General features: G+C 41.5%; 1 protein-coding gene across 5 annotated transcripts in view; it reads right to left on the bottom strand.

The window, feature by feature from the left end:
- Positions 1-17,412, bottom strand: part of LOC118403719 (protein TANC2-like) — a 136,200-nt gene that overhangs the window by 48,682 nt on the left and 70,106 nt on the right. For all 5 annotated transcript variants that reach the window (XM_035802499.1, XM_035802497.1, XM_035802496.1 and 2 more), the window contains 2 exons: positions 9,664-9,844; positions 8,913-9,017 (listed from right to left, as the gene is read on the bottom strand). In XM_035802499.1, the coding sequence (XP_035658392.1) occupies positions 8,913-9,017; positions 9,664-9,832 (274 nt within the window). In that variant the 5' untranslated portion in view covers positions 9,833-9,844. The remainder of the gene's footprint in view (positions 1-8,912; positions 9,018-9,663; positions 9,845-17,412) is intronic.

The raw sequence follows: 17,412 nt of genomic DNA on the forward strand, positions 1-17,412 counted from the left end.
AATCAATTTGTAGATTTCATTTCTGAAACGATTGAGGACCGCTTAAAAACGGGGGCTGTTCAGCTGTGGGGTAAAGTAGGGGAAGTAGACCCGCCACATTTGGTGATGCCTTTAACGGTTGAGCCATCAAAACCTCGATTATGTTGTGACATGCGGTTCCTCAATCTTTTCACAAAGAAGGTACCTTTTAGCTTGGATAAGTTGATGGATGTCACGCGTTATATAGAGAGAGGTTTCTTCCAGACCAAATGTGACGACAAGTCAGGCTACGATCACGTGACCATCAAAGAGCGGTCTAGAACTCTGTTAGGTTTTCAATGGCAGGGTTTTCTATTTGTTTGTGCAAGCCTCCCATTTGGCTGGGCCTTGTCCGCTTGGATCTTTCACACGATAGGTTTAGCGGCAACAAGTTATGTAAGGAAGTTGGGAGTTCCAGCTGCTCAATATATAGATGATAGACATGGGGGCCAGTTGGTAAGACCAGGACAAGCTAAGGTATTAGATAAGGACACATGTTTCAAGTTGGCGGAACAAGCCATCTTCTTGTTGGCGTCACTCTTGGTTAGGCTAGGATATTTCCTGAATTTAGAAAAGTCGGTCCTGATCCCAACACAAGTCCTCACTTTCCTGGGGATGATTGTCAACTCGATTCTGCTGTCTTTTGCTATCCCCGTAGTAAAGAAAGACAAGTTTGAGGATCTCAGAGTACAGATTCTAAGGGAAGGTAAGGTACAGGTTAAGATGCTACAGAAGTTTGTGGGGAAGGTGGTTTCATTTGCTGTGGCCGTGCCAGGAGCATTGTTATTCACTAGGGAGTGTAATGCAGCTATATCTCAGGCAATTCGTAAGAATCAATTGATTTATGTAAGAGGGGACTTAAGAAAGGAGATTGAACATTGGAGCTTCTTACATGATTGGACAGGGACTTTCCCCTGGAGAGATGAGAAGCATGTGGCTGTCAAAGTGGCTTCGGATGCATCTAACGCGCGCTGGGGGGGTGTGATACACCCGGGGAGTGATGCCCAGGTAGTGGTTGGAGATGCGTGGTCATCACAAGAGAGAAATTTGCACATTAATGTTAAGGAAGCTTTGGCAGTTAAGTATGTTTTGGAAGCAGGGGGAGCAAGGTTTGAGAATGCTAGAGTGAGGATGGAGATAGATAATCAAGCATTGTTGTTTGCATGGAGGGCACAAGGTAGAAAATCTAAGCAGATGTTTGATGTCCTGAAAGAGATCTTTTTCTTAACTATGCGCCTGAACTGCTCATTGTCAATGTATTATGTTAGTTCGTTGGAAAACCCAGCGGATGCACCGTCCAGGACCTTTGCGGAAGGGGACATGACTCTGACGGATAAAGCATGGGGAATTTTGCAGGCAAATTGGGGCCCATACGGTATCGATTGTATGGCGTTGCCATCAAATTCAAAGCTCCCTGATTTTGTGGCCCCGTTCCCTGTCCGGGGAGCAAAGGCAGTGGATTTCTTTGCCCAGCAGCTAGGGGAGGATTTCTCTAAGTGGGGAAAAGGGTATGTGTTTCCACCGGTGCAGTTGGTAGGTCAGGTGGTTAATTTCATTAAACAATGCGGATATTCGTGCACGCTGGTGGCACCTCAAACCTCCCCGGTAGAGTATTGGTGGCCTATTTTGAAGGCTTTAGCGGGCAAGCGCATCTTGTTAGGCCGCAAGGGAGAGAGTGGGGTAGTCAAGATTCCCTCGCCGGAGGGATGGTCTCCACGTCGTCTGGAATGGGACTTATGGGCGTGGGAGATCTGACAGAAAGGATTGTAGCAGAGACATGCATATAGGGGAGGATCTAAATAAGGGGAGTTTTGGCAAGTTAAGATATTCTTACAAAATGTATAATTTCTATGTATCTCCTAGAAGGAGAGATCCAATAAAGGACTTTGACAACACAGTTATGGTCATCATTTATTTATTTTCACAGGTGCTACCAAGAGCCCCAAGATTGTGCGGCCCAGCAGTAGCATGTCCAGAGTGTGGACACGCAAATGACGAAACTTTTAATTTCTGCCAAATGTGTGGTTACAAGAGAAAACGTTTAGGTGTGAGTAGGGGTAGTTTGCTCCAGCAAGTAAATGTAGAGGAGCTGGACGCCAGAATTACGCAACTACAGCAGGATGTTACCAAGTATAAAAAACAAAAGTCGGCATTGCAGAAGGAGTTAGAAGGGTTTTTGGCGTCTCTCCCGCAAGCAAAAGATCTGATGTCAGCCTCCCCGCAGGATCTGTTAAGGTTCCTGGTGTGGAAGGACTCTAAGGGAAAGACAAAAGTACATGTTAGTTCATGCCCTTCATTAGGTTCATCTCAGGCAGAGAACTGTGCCTGCCCTCAGAGGTTGGCGGCAGGTACAGTAGATGCAATGATAGGAAAGCTTAGGGCAATATTTGCAGCTAGTGGCAGGGTAGGTGATTATAATGATGGGGCGAGTATGGGAAACCCTGCGGTGCATAGGAAGATAAAGGACTACCTAGCAGCTATTAGGAGAGAACAGTCGAGAGCTTTGGTACTTCCAAAACAGGCCATCCCCATATTTCCAGATAAGTTGGAAAAATTGGCTGTGTACATTAATGATAAGTTATCGGTAGAAGGTATTTCTCCAAGGGATATATATACGCTGGTGAGGGACATTGCATTTTTCAAGGTGGCTATGTTTGCGGGGGATAGATTCAATGATCTTGGCCATACCAAGGTCAATGAGATCATGATGTACCCGGATAAGAGTGGTTTATTGTTTAACCACACTGAGGGTAAGACGGTTAGGTCTGATAGGCCAAATGTGTTTGGGTTAAAAAGGTTGGAGAATACCATGATTTGTCCAGTTAAAGGCCTGGAGATATACTGGGAGGTGTGTAAGAGTTTAGGGTTATCTCTCCTTACAGGCTACGTATTCAGGGCTACTTCTGTAAGAGGTGAAGTTACAGAGAACCCGTTCTCGGCAGGGGCGGCAGAAGCTAGGTTGAGGATACATTTAAAGGACGCAGGTATCTACGAAGGGGAGTCAGGGCACAGTTTTAGATCAGGTTGTGCCCTGACTTTGGCTTTAGCTGGGTCATCTAAGCAGGACATAATGGCCCATGTGGGGTGGTTCGCTGAACCAACAGCAGAGCACTACTTGAAACTAGCTAAAGTACTTAAGGTGAATAGTCCGGCAGGTAATATGGCAGCCGCATTAAATGAAGGGGAAGGAAGGGGTTCAGGTATCAATTCCCTGATCAAGTTGTACAAAAACCTGAATGATTTGAAAGGCTTTGTACCGTTGTGTCAGAAGATGGGATGAAGGATTGACAATGGGAGGAGTGGCGGAGAATGGCAGTCCGCATTGGAAAGGAAATAAAGTTTAAAAAAAAAAAAAAAAGTGTGTGTATCTGGCCTTAATGATAATAGCAGGGAAGTTTTTAAGTAGGTTTGGGAGAAGAGGAAAGGATAGGTTGGGGAAAGGATTGGGGAAGAGGGGATATGTGAGGATGAGAGCTCAAGGGGGGCAAGAGTGAAGAAGCAGGTCAGGAGGATGGGGACTTTTTCCGCACTCCTTATAACTCCATCACCTGGCTGAGGGGGCGGGAATGGGTGTGGCGCTGCGAATTATCCCACTATTCGCAGCGCTACACCTGTTCCCGCACGCCTCAGTCAGGTGGTTAATTAACCCAATTTTGGGAAGTAACCAATCAGAGGGATTATGCAAATAAGTATGTATGCTAATGAAGGCTAGGGTATAAAAGTAGAGAGCTTTAGAGTAAAAGGCGCGCAGTTAGACTTTGGGGAAGGAAAGCACGAGGTTGTTGGGAGAAACAGGCGAAAGGTAAAGGCCAAGGGGGAGACAGGAAGTGGGTTAGGTAATATGGAGGTATGAAGAGAGAAGAAGGGGATGCTTTCTTTTCCCCCTCCCTCCCACCCTCGGTTTGTAGGCTCATAGTAGGCATTCGCCTCGCTCTCCGGTCAGGGATGGGGACTTTTTCCGCACTCCTTATAACTCCATCACCTGGCTGAGGGGGCGGGAATGGGTGTGGCGCTGCGAATTATCCCACAATGCTGTTGATACATTTGCTTACATGACCTACTTTTAGGCAGCTACTACAGGTTTGAAATGTGGAGCACCAAGAGCACTGTTGACAGATAGGACTATTCCATTTGGCAACTTCAGGGGGTGGCAGGCTCTCAATAAAATGACATAGAGATTAAATGTCATGGCGGCGTGAAAACAGTATGCTTCGGATGGTTTATACCTCATGGTTAAAACAGAACATTTTTGCAACAGTTTTACAAATGTAAGTTAGGCCATACCAATTTAATTTCTTGGTTCACGGATTCGCTCGCTCCTATTTTTTGGAAAAAAAAAATAAAAATAAAAATTACCACTCAGCAAATTTTCACCATTAATGAAACCATTCACCAACTTTCTGGTGTAGCAAATTGGCCTTTATATTATAAGCTCCTTAAAGTGTGGGTACAGGTGCTGTTACTGTACAATAATAGTGTTTTTGTACTTTTTTCAAGCTGAAAACTTTTTTTCTTTATGTTTTGGATTAGCCGTTACCTTTACCCCAACCATTTTACAATTTTTATTCTTATTTCGCCCTATCGCTCCATATTTTTTATGAAAAAATCCGTGAACCAAGAAATTAAATTGGTGTGGCCTTAGCGGTGGGTGAAGAGGTTACAGCAAAAACCTACAATGTCAACACCATTAAAATTTCAACATCTACAGTAAAGAAAACAGGCTGAAGTTCCGAAAGCCTCTTCTGTAACAGACAGCTGGATCCATTAACAACATTAAGAAGTGATGCAAGCGTAAATCCGGTCTTGCAGGCATTCTTGCACATTACTGCACTGCTCTGCCTCACCTTTGATGAAGCTTCATCTTGTAAACTTCATCATCCAAAACATTTGCATCTGTTGTCTTTACAGGAAGTCGTAGATCAAAAATTCTAGTACATCATGAATACTAGCCTCTACCAGGCTTCGTGGATCACTCGTCAAATAGTAGAGATTGGACAAATAGAGGGAATAGTGTGCTAGAGGCTATATAAATACCAGTAATTCATACTATTTGCCAATTATACCTCATCTTCATTTAGGTTTAATTTCCGTATCATTTATGCCATAGATATATGACATACTGTAGAAAATACAGGAAATATGTACAGAATTGCTGTGTATTTCCTAGATGCTATTGCATCATGAGCACTTTTTTAGCAAAAACAATAAATGCACTTTTCCCTTATATAAGTTATAGGCAGAGAAAGCAGGAAGAGTTACTGTTAACCTAATAAGGGCTAATCCATGCATTAAACCGTACTGCCTACAGCTATATATAAACCTTGGTAGGGTGCAGGTTAATGTCCCACTGCGGTCCCCCGGGACCGTCCCAGAAATCAGGTGCTGACACATGTTGGAATCCCCTGACAGTTAACAGATGGATGTGACCCCCCTGGGAGCATACCAAGTTAACCTGCCTAATAAAGGAGGTCGTAGTGCTAGCAGGTAACATATTACTTCATTCCCGATAGCGTGACTGAAATAGACAAAAATACATATTGCAGTACATATTTTCAATGCTATTTTCCCAGTTATATGTCTGCTGGGCATACTGAAATTACTTGCTTTGATTTCGACTTTGTTTCACCTTTCTTTCTTTCTCTTTAAGTTTGAGTACCATCAGACGTGGATGCTCCAATGTTTATACATACCAACCTCCTTGTACATACTATATAGAGTTGCTTCTTGCTATGACATTTATTAAACAACTATACACAGTAGCTTCTCTGCTATTCTGTATGGGACCATAACATCTCTAACATCTGGAATCATACATAGATAAATAAATATCTGGAATTGTCCACATTTTGGACGAGGGCGCTAATTGGTCCCTAAACATGAGGGTTAAGGAATGATTTCAAGCGCTCCCTCGAACAGGCGTTCCAACGTCCGAATCCGTCCGAATCCGTTCGTTAGGTGTGACAGATCGTTCAGTGTAATATAACCAGCTGCTGCTGCGCCGCGTGCCTGCAAAGCTGGTGTGTTACGCCGAAGGGCGGTTATACCGGTTATATATATACAGACACAGATACAGAAACACCCTACGTCTACGGCTTGCGAGAGGGCCTGTTGTCATCAAATAAGCGCTCTAGAACCCATCCCTTAATTCGCTCATTAACTGACATCACCACCAAAAGGTTGGAATATACAGTTCTTCAGACTGGTAGCGGAAGCAAAAATCGGAAGCAAAAATAGCAGCAAACTACTACCCGGATGTTATCCAGGCTGATAATACTCTATTGTCCAGTGTTCTAGCCAGCACCCGTCCTTCCGTCCTTTGACAGATTATGCTGCTTAGGACAGACAAAAATTTTGCCCATTCCGTCCGCTGTGTCGGACAAAAATCTGCCTATAAAGATCTTAATTGAACCATGGCCAAGCGGCGTCTACCAGCAAAATTTGCCTCTCAAAATAAAGGAAATAGCATTTCAGAGGGTCTAGATTTTTAAATTTTCCCTGTGAGCATACCCCTGGACCCCCTAGGATCGTCGCGCCTTCAACAAGAATTTTCCATTCAAAATTCAATCATGGGGTAAAAAAAATTTCAGGCTGGCTAGAACACTGCTAGGAAGTGCCCTGAAGAAGCTTCACATATGTTTAGTCCAGGGCTACCATGTCCTTCTCCATGTAGGCCAGATGGACACCTTCCGCTGACACCCCATCCATTATCTAGTTATCCCCACTTAACATGGCCTTGATGGATCCCCGGCCCTAATTGATAAAGGGTTGACATTACAGCTTAATGGATCTGGGCATGTTCTGGCTCATGGAGAGTGGATGACCAGCCAACCCCAAAGGGTTTGCTCTTGCTGGTCAGTTGACAGGAGTCCAGTACTGTAGACCTTGAAACTTTCACTGTGTTTTTGTCTTCTTTTTTTTTTCCAGTAAACTGAGTACCTTCTTTGACTACTGCAGGGCTGTCATCAGCTGTGAATTTTTTTCCATCCCTCTCTCATTGTTTGGGAGACAATGTAATGTTGTTGATTTTCCTTGTACCACATTTTCATAAATGTCATGTACTGAAGTTCTGAATCTCGGGACGGATGAGGTGAAATTTTTGTCCGTCCCAACAAGCAAATTTCCATCCCAGGACTGAGGGACGGGTCCTAGAGACAGCCCTGGACTACACTAGTAAAGAATTGTTTTAACCACAAATCTAAAATGCACCTTTTCCCTTCTACTGTGAATTTACAGTATTTTATGGAGGGGAGGGATATGTACATGTAGGTTTCACCTGTGCTGTATGTGTTTAGGCGAATAACAATAGTGGCATTAGAATAGGATCAAGGACTCGATATCCTACTAATGGCTAGTTTTGCTACCATCTGCATACTTAGAAGAGAATGGGACTTAAAACCTGCTTCCAGAATCCTTCAGTTTAGATGTAAATTACATGCACTACTAAATTCCGTGACTAGCAGACCAGTATTGGACATTAACAATTGGACAATATTGGACATTAACAAGTTCCAGGCATGTAATTATATGTTTCTGAACATGGCTACATACTGCTACATATATTTCTTATATTTCATATAAAAAGTGCACCCAAATGCTCAAACCAGTCTGAATTTTTTTCTATCCCCTGGAATTTTGATTTGGAAATAATGTCGAGCGCCAATTCAATGATCCTTGGGGCATCAGGGGGCATGCTCCCCCTGGAAAATTGTGAAATCTAGACCATCTGAAATGTTATTTCCTGCATTTTGAGAGACAAATTCTGCTGGTAGACTCTGCTTGGTTCAATAGCATTCTGTTTTCCTATATCTGCCTTTGTCCAACATAGGCCACGGAATTCCAGAAAGGGCATAATTTTTGTCTGTAGCAAAATTTCGTCAAAGGACGGAAGGACGGATGCTGGCTAGACTCCTGGTACCCTCAACAACTCTTCACAGTTTGCATTTTCATTTCTCTTCATTGCTCACGTACATAACATAATCATCCCTCATCAAAAACAACACTTCTGATGTGCTTCAATGGACAGATTGCACAAGGTCACACCTCCGCCCTATTACTCCACTAACAAGAGAAAATAGCTTTCATATACACTTTCATATACACTTGGTGGCTTCTGACACAAGCTTGGCACAGTTCCATATCCGGCATAGAACAGCTACCCCAACAACATCAACAAAAATGTTAGACTTGCAGTACTAGTAGTCAACCATAAATACTGTACTTGTTACATGTACCTTTGCCAGAAAGTTATGTTTTGAGCATGTTTGTGTGTGTGTGTGTGTGTGTGTGTGTGTGTGTGTGTGTGTGTGTGTGTGTGTGTGTGTGTGTGTTAACAATATAAAGAAGCCTTGGATGGATGCTGATAATACATGTATTTGTTAGGTGGGTAGGGGTTAAGAAAACGAAGGTCAAGTTTGACCATGGGCCCCCAAGCAGCTTTCTAAGGTACTGCAGCAGATCGTCCATTTTTGATAACTCTTGTATTGCTTATACAGTAGACTGCTTCATGGTGAAACACAACAGATTTCTACAAGCTGCATATATGCATACAGACTTATATGATCCACTCACACCAGGATCGACCCCTTCCGTTTTTGATAAGTGTGGTGGGTTCTTTAACATGCTGGAGGTGTGGCTATATCCTCAAGCGTGGGACCTCCATCTAACACCGTGGGAAGTCAATAGCCTTAGCTACAAGTACATGTACATTTTGTACATCTACATGTAGGTACTCATTTACACCATGCTGGAGAGAGGAAATTGGTGCTAAGCTCCTTTCCCAAGTGCACCACATGGGGAAATTCAAACTCATTTCCTCCAGGATCTGTTTCAACAACCATAACCACATGTCCATGGACTGAAAAATACCAGGATGAGGGAATGAATGAGTGACTTACTATGTGGATGGACGACTGCTACAGTGTCTGTCTGCTTCTCCTTTATTTGTTCCTTTGCAGCAGATTCCACAGAGTCTGTCACAGGTAGAGTGTGCCCATTTGGGACTGAAAAATAGGAAAGATTCCATGCTTCTTTTTCAGCTTGAAGATGTCAGCAGTCATTCTTAACTCAGAATGCTCATATATCTATTTATTCATGATACACTGGTAACAGTCCTAAAGGTAAAGATTACTGGTAATATAAGGTAAAGATATGATGATGATAGTAGAAGCCAATCAATTGCACAATGGATTACTGCACACTTCTGTTAGCTGCACGGAATCCCAAAATCCCAGTAACCGGTGTGGTCCAGCTGGATAACTTCGCATTGTTGCACCAGCCGGATAATTGCCCGAAATACACTGGCAATTACACAGCTTTTGCAAATAACGGGAGGTAAAGATTCTGTAAAAGTAAGTTGGACCCACCCCTCCTTTGCAGGATAGAATTTTTCTTGTAAGGATTAAAAATATACACCATGTCCATTCCAAAAGTCTGGACTAATGATGAAAATGTATTTTTGTCAGCTTTGAATGACAGATTTGACAACAAAGATTAGCAACATGTGCTCCCAAACAAGGAATCAACGTGACAGACAAAAATTTAAGCAATGGATGCGACAAAAAAAATTAAGCTGGAGACAGTTCTCCTCTATGCCTAGATATTTACATTAACAAGTGCATTACACAAAGAAACAGGTGAGGCACTTACCAGGTTTATTGCAGATGGGACACTCCTCCACCTGGAACATACAGGTGAAACAGCGTTCGTGTCCGCACGCGTCGATCAGGCGCCGTTTCTTCCCCTTGTTGTACGGGTGGCCGCAGATGGGACAGTCCTTTGGCGCCCCCTCGGGAGTGGACATCTCAGTGGGTTCCATGTTTCACAGTACCTGTAGAACAACACCAATCAACAAGACGTTAGACATACAGTACATTGTATATCTCTAGATCCAAAATAAATGTGGACCTCAACTGTGGACAATCACATACATGTATCTGTAGTTTTACCAAAGGAGGAAACTGCGATATGTATACTCAAGAAGAAAGTTTGAAATGATTAATGGCAGCCAGGCATGCATGAGAAGTTTGCAGGAAGGGTATTGTTAAGTATGTATTGTTGAGTACTATATACAGGTACATGTACAACCTTCGTGAACTTAGCTCAATGTCCAACCAGAATTGTAACACAATTGTACAAGATGATTGTAAGGCAATTGTATGTGGCATTGTACAAGTATATATAATTGCACTGCCAAGTTCACAATGGAAAATAAGACCATGCCCAAGATATACAAACTGGAAGTTCTGCTGCAGTACAAAAATCCACATTGACCCCAGTGATCCCAACACCTACCCACATAACAAATATCGTAACAATCCATCCAGAAGCCCTTAAGTTATGCTTGCATTTAATATCCAGAAAAATTATTTCCAGAAACACAGACACATAAAAACAATACCTACAGTTTTCATGGAGATTAATACACATTTCTGCGTTGCTTTCAAACCATTACGCTGCCATTATCAAACCCTTTTTCCGGGCCGCCCTTGGTCTTATTACCCACGTTATTTCAATTCCTGATTCCCTGTCCAACTATACCAATGCCTCTTCACTGGGCTGAAGGCTGTTTTAATTGTCCATAAAACCATCTAACCTTTTCCGGTATACAGCATCACAATTAGAGCCGACAAGCGGGCCTTGAGCTACCAACAGTAAGGCCTAGGAAAAAAATGTTGTGTTTCCTGTTTCAGAGCAGAAAGAATTAGGGTCGGTAGGTAAGGATAATCTTTCTTTTTCTTGTAATTTTTTTTAGGCTGGTAAAAACTCTTGTCATACATATTACAATACAGTTGAACAAAGTGGGAAAAATGTTGTGTTTCCTGTTTCAGTCCAGAAAAAATTAGGGTTAGTAGGTAATACTATGGATTATCTTTTATCTTTAAAACTCTTAGACTATTGATACATATTAAAATAGTGTTGAGCAAAGTAAACTGAAAAACATATCTTGCAATGTCAAACTCTAATTTGGGGCATAATGGATACATTCAACGATTTATCCTACATTAGATAGGACAAGCAGAGTTTTACTTCAAAAGAAAGAAGGCTGAAAAAATTTCTACCTAGGAGCTTTGTAACTCCACTGCCCACCCCCTAAAAAGTCATGGTTCAGCAGATTAGGTAGGTAGGGAAACAGGAACATTTTTTTTCCTAGGCCTAAATAATACCTCAGCTGTGCCTAGATTTAGTACCACCAGGAACACATCTGTCTTGCTTTCAACTGATCTTTTCCAGCTCAACATTCAGTTATAGGACACGACAGGTGGTTGGAAGGAAGGAAAAACCCATTCATTTATTTACTGAGTACTAATGTATATTGCATTACTGCAGACACACACTGCATTGCTAACTCGTTGCCTCAAAAAGAGATTTAAAGGAAAGGGTTTGTCAACTGAGATGGGATTTAAGTCCAATGTTGTGTACGACTTAAAGAATTCTAGGGGCAACTGAGAAAAAAAGGTTGTATTCCTTTCACACAAATGAATGTGTGAGGTGTAAACATGCTGATATGAAATATGGATGGCATCTGCACAGGCATAGCTTTTTTGTCCCCTTTTCAAAACAAGTGTTACATAACTGCAAATCTTAGAAATAAATAAAAAAAATGGACAACTTAGAGCAAAGTCTTCTATAGTCAAAGACATGAAAGGACACGTAAAAAGAATCTATGTTTGACATACCATATTCAGTTATTTGTTTAACATTCCTGACCAATAGATTTTAAAATGAAGACAACTTTCCCCTGCTCATATCAGTTTTGGGGTGCTCTGAGGACATTATTCATAATTCATTATTAAATCAGTATAGCCTAAGTGGCTTAGAGCAGCGACATCAAGAACTCGTAACTGAACATCAAAACTACTCTAAACAAGAGTTCGTAGACCTCAGGCCTGCATGAAATGTATTGGGTTTCTGTAGACAGGTGTATTTTTGCCTTTTTGTCTGTGGTACGTGGTTGGAAAAATGAGCTTTTTACTGTGTTGGTTGTGCACCATGCAAAAGTCTGACTCTGAAATTCCATTTTCTGAATTTGTAAGTTTGGACAGGGATGAACATTACTTATTTTGGATTTCTTAAGTATGTAACCAACCACAGTACTTTGAAGTTGTTGAGACGCTACCTTTTTTTGTCTCAGATGGCCCATGCACATGTAGTTACTCTGTCACATGATATACTAATATCTTCCTATTTCAATGTACTGACCTAATGCAGCTGCTAAGTCTCCTTGGTTTGTGTTCTTCCAATGATATTCATTAAAGATTTATTTCTGGGGTGTTATTCACTTGACATCGGAATGTTACTCGCATAATTTGACCAATGATACTTTTATCTGTAGTTCCATAGACATTAGACAACAATGATGAATAGTGGTAGCCCCCATGCAGCAGCAACAGTTAGTCCCCAGGGTGGTATGATATTTTCATTCAATCCATCCAACCCAAACCTAAATCTCCTGTAGTATCTAAGCCAAATTTAACAGCATAATTTACTATGAAAAATGTCCTTGTCAATCCCATTTATAGATGGCAAGCTGCTGGCAATGGAAGCTTTGAAAAGTTCAGAAGCTGTTGTAGTCAAAGCAAACACCCAGCAAACATCCCCGCAAACCAATGAGCAGTTGCTTAGAAGGGGAATTTCATCATATATTTGCCGCGACAAAATGCAACAAACGATTCTGAATTTAAAACAGAACAAAGCTAAGCCTCCACCACTTAACCCTGCCTGTACCTTTGATTAAGCAGGCCCAAAAACCAAGCGAATATGACTAGCCCAAAACAACAAATTACCTGTATACAGTATGGAAATGGCATTACCAAAGAAACAAAAAGAAACACAGGACAAATCATACACATACCTTTCTCTTATGCCCACACTCTATACAGTTCTCCTCCACATTAGAAAATTGCATCTTCTTCTGTTTAAGTTCAAGTTCAACCATGATTGCCAACAGGGTAAAGGAACTTGTACCAGAACTTAAAACTCAGTACTATACAGCTCTAGAAACACCACAAAGAGTAATAAGCAAACTCCAATTATACCTGACCAACAGATATATAATCTTGTACACTCCCGTCATCTGGCAAACTGTCAGTGCCACTAAGTAACCTGATACATTGAAGGTGGCCAGATGATGGTTCTACACCCAACCATAATCTGTTTTTAAAACCAAGCAGATATTGGGAGGATGCCCCAACCACACTAAAACAGGGTCAACCTATACAGTATCAAGTTCAAGCACTAGGAGGCCCAAAATCAAACCTGACCACCAGGACACCACAAACAACTCACGTACCAAATGGCAACACAATGGTACCTTGCGTTCCGGAGATACAGCGCACGCCCCGTGCCCGCACAAAAGGTAACCTAAAATGTCAAGTTCAAGCACCAAGGGCGCCAAAATCAAAATTGAGCATTATTCAGCCACCGCCGACACATGTGCCAAATATCATCGCGCCAGCACCAGCCGTTCAGAAGATATAACTCCGGAAACACCCCTCCCGGACACAAAATTCGACCTGCCGGGTCAAGTTCAAACGCGACAAGGCCCAAAGTCAATCCTTGGCAACAGGCAACAACCCCCCACCCATGCACCAAAAATCGTCGCAATCGCGCGTATCGTTCCGGACACACAGCGCCAAAAGTGCCCCCAAAACACCAAAAATGCCACCTGCAATGTCAAGTTCAAACGCCAGGAGGCCCAAAATCAAACCTGAGTGTTAGGCTACCACCCCCAACCCACGTACCAAAAATCGTCGTGCTCGCACCATCCGTTCACGAGATACAGCGCCCTACATCCCCGGCTACCGAAAAGTTCCCACCAGCATCAAAACCATACCTGCATACATGCAGGTAATGACCCAATAAAACAACTACTCTATTAACTTTATTACTTGCTCATTTTATTGTGCGGTGCTTGTTTATAGAGCTTTGAACTTCAGAACATGGCAAATGTAAATACAACCTGGACGGACACACTTCATTAAACATTTAGACTTCATTATCGACTTTATGGTACCATAAAAAAAGAAGAGCATAGCCTAGAGTGCTAATGCAAAAGACGCACAATATGCTAATTCCTAAGCAATAATGTTCCAAAGGACTAAAAGGTACCTTAGAGACTATACAGCATAACACATGGTTTACTTTGAAAGCAATGCCCAAACTACATGTTAAAGAGGCCCAAATCTACACTTACTTCTTTATCAAACTGCCACCAAAACATGACCATAACATGTCCAGGACAAAAGATACACAAAAAAAGAAGTTTAATTGCAGTACCAGGGTCATTTACCAGGGGGCCTAAAATCTACCTTGACCTTCATCTTCCAGACATCTACCCACATACCAAACATCAGTCCACCCAGAGACTCTGACACAAATATTCAGAAACATAAAGAGACAAACACTCAGACACACCTAAAACAGTACTGTACCTCCATTTTTCATAAGGTAAAAATGGATCCTGCCAGTACTCAGATTCTTATCGTGTGGCTGTGCCTTAAAATAAACAAGACAGATGGGCAGAATGATCATCGATAGTAATTATGGAGCAGCAAATCAATTGGCAATTCTGGCTGAGTTTATTTCATGCAGCTTTCCCCTAGATTGATTATTTCTTGTAGGGTTTATGTATCTTGGTACATTCAAAAGTTCCAGAGATATAAAACCAGAAGTTGCCATAACATAGCAAGCTGCTAGGACAGTAGGAGGGACTACCCATATACAATAGAAGCCAGTTAATCGCACAATGGATCAACGCACACTTCTATTAACTGCACGGAATCCCCAAATCCCAAGCCTGTGTGCGGTCTAGCTAGATAACTTGAAGTTTGCATTATTGCACCAGCCGGGTAATTGCACAAAGTATGCTGCCAAATCAGCTGTGCAATTAAACGTGCTTCTACTGTACAAATGTACATTTACCAAATATGGAGACGATTCATTCAAATATTCACACACACAGGGACAGACAGACAGACACATACAAACAAACACAAACACAAACACATACAAACACACACACACAAACAGACATTACCAAAAACATTACATATTGGCAAAGGTAATAAGCTTCCAAGATAGACAGGTAGGCTCCTATACACACTGTTAATGGCACACACTCCCAGTACAGTATGACATTACACTACAAGATGTTAGCACTGACTACAGAGAATTCTTTGTTAGGAGTAAACAGGAAGGACTGTTCTGCCTGGCTGGAATCTGCAGACACAAATGTTTGCATAGCTTTAGTCTGCTGTAGAGATTCAACCTCTGCCATGCTTATCAAGTCTTCATTTACGCTAATACAGACATAAATTCACTAAAAATATATCATCATTCCATAGCACAAAATTTGTATAAAAAGATAACACTGAAAAGATGGTGGGGGGGAGTGGTTGTTGGGTAATCACCTGTGTAAGTGTTGAATGATGGCATGTTTACACCTGTCTTCTCACCTGTAGGACAGGTATGGTATACGTACAGGTGTTTATCAGAAATAAATAAGCATCCATACACATAATGCAGCCTCCTTTGTCTGTTTTGGATGACTTAAAATCCCCAGCAGTGGTTTTATTTTTTGTGACCTCTCGCAAAATAATTACGTATTGTAATTCTACTATGCTAGAGTACAGAACCGTTTCGACCGCAAAATCTAACCGCAAAATCTAAACATCTTAAAAAAACTTCCTTTCCTTTCCTAATGTGAAAAATAACCACTGTCTACAAAAGTTAATTTATTTCTGGTTCCTACTACATATGCTAGCTTTCTACCATAATTCTTCAGAAGAAAAAACAAAAGTTGCATCAAAAACAAGAGTTGGAGCAAAAGTTGGCTTTATGTAGTATGTTTTGGTCTAGTGGTTTGCAATTCCACTCCTCCATTATAAGGTCAGGGGGTCAAATCACTATCCCAGACATAACATCAAACTTTCAAAGCGTTAATTCTCTACTACTATACATGATAGTTGTATTGGCTGGGCTAGACAACAACTTAGAGTCTTGTTGGAGGTTTTCCAGGTATTGGGGCTGAAATCTATTTTTGGGAATGCACTGGTACACCTAAAATAAAAAATATAGGTTCATACAAAAAATTAAGGACCTGTCATAAAAATGCAATGTCAGCAAACCTAATTACAAATCTTGTGGCTCATCTGTAGCTTGAATCTGAAATTTTCATCTTTGCTTCTATGTCAAAAATGTACTGGATACCAGTGTGCAATGGTAGCTTTTCTATTTACTCAATGTAACCTACACAAATATCTGGATGCCCCTGTATGTGCATGCACCCACAGTCAAAATTTAGGTGCACAGCTCCAATTCTGTACTTGGAGCTGGGGTACTAGCTATAACACATGTAATGATGTATGCAATTGAAATTATAAAAGAGCTACCCTTTTGCACAGCTCTTTCCTATTAGAGTTGCACTCTTTCACCCACTGACATTTAAATCATGGTGCTACAAAATATGGTCACAACGGAATACAACTCTCTCCAAATGTTACTATATATCATGATATCACTGTCTGCGTTCTCAGCCCTCTTGGTTAACCTCCCTCCCACATATACATTCCCAAAAGGACAGAGTACAGATTATTTATGGTGTAACATTTTGTCTTTTACCTTCTCCATGCCATCTGCACACCTGTGATGAATGGGACAGACTTTACCTTGGCTTCGGACCAACTCCAATAAATTATTCTCATTTGCAAACTTAGTCAGTCATCAAATCAAAGTTTTTATGGATTGGTTTGGCTCGCAGCATCCCCCTTTTCAATATTTTATGGGCCATCTGGGTAAGATGGATGCGGAGACTGTAAATGCAAACCGGAGGGGCAGTTATAACCCCTTGGATATGGGGTTATACACTTTTGCTCTGGATGATAAATTTTCATGTATCGGCATTGTATCCACACGTGATATTAGTGACCTCAAGCCAGTTAAGTTCACAGAATAGTTTCTTTCACTGGTTGTGACAGAGAAGACAGACACTATGCAGGGTTCTCCCCAGAATCTTTTACTAGTTTTAGTATAGTGGAGGGGCTGGCAAAAATAGCCCGGACCAACGCGATGCACTTTCATGAAAATTGGGTTCATTTTGCAATGACAGAGGGTGTCAAATACTACAAGTATAATATATTGTTGTGATTCCTTTGTTGTGAAGTGTCAAAACTACTATTGTTTTGATCATTGCCAATTCACAAGTTTTTGCAGACAATGCTGACTGGAAAAGTGATGCCACTTGGTGCATAAATCTGTGAATTTTCATTAATGTAATTTTCCCTTTTGAGGGAAGAAACCCATGAAATTTCAAAAGTAGTATAGTGGAGCTTGGCTAGGAGTATAGTGGAGGGCCTCCCTTATTCCATCCTTTGGGGAGGACTCTGCTATGTACAGTTA

The sequence above is a fragment of the Branchiostoma floridae genome, chromosome 16 (assembly GCF_000003815.2).
Source record: "Branchiostoma floridae strain S238N-H82 chromosome 16, Bfl_VNyyK, whole genome shotgun sequence".
Classification (NCBI taxonomy): domain Eukaryota; kingdom Metazoa; phylum Chordata; class Leptocardii; order Amphioxiformes; family Branchiostomatidae; genus Branchiostoma; species Branchiostoma floridae.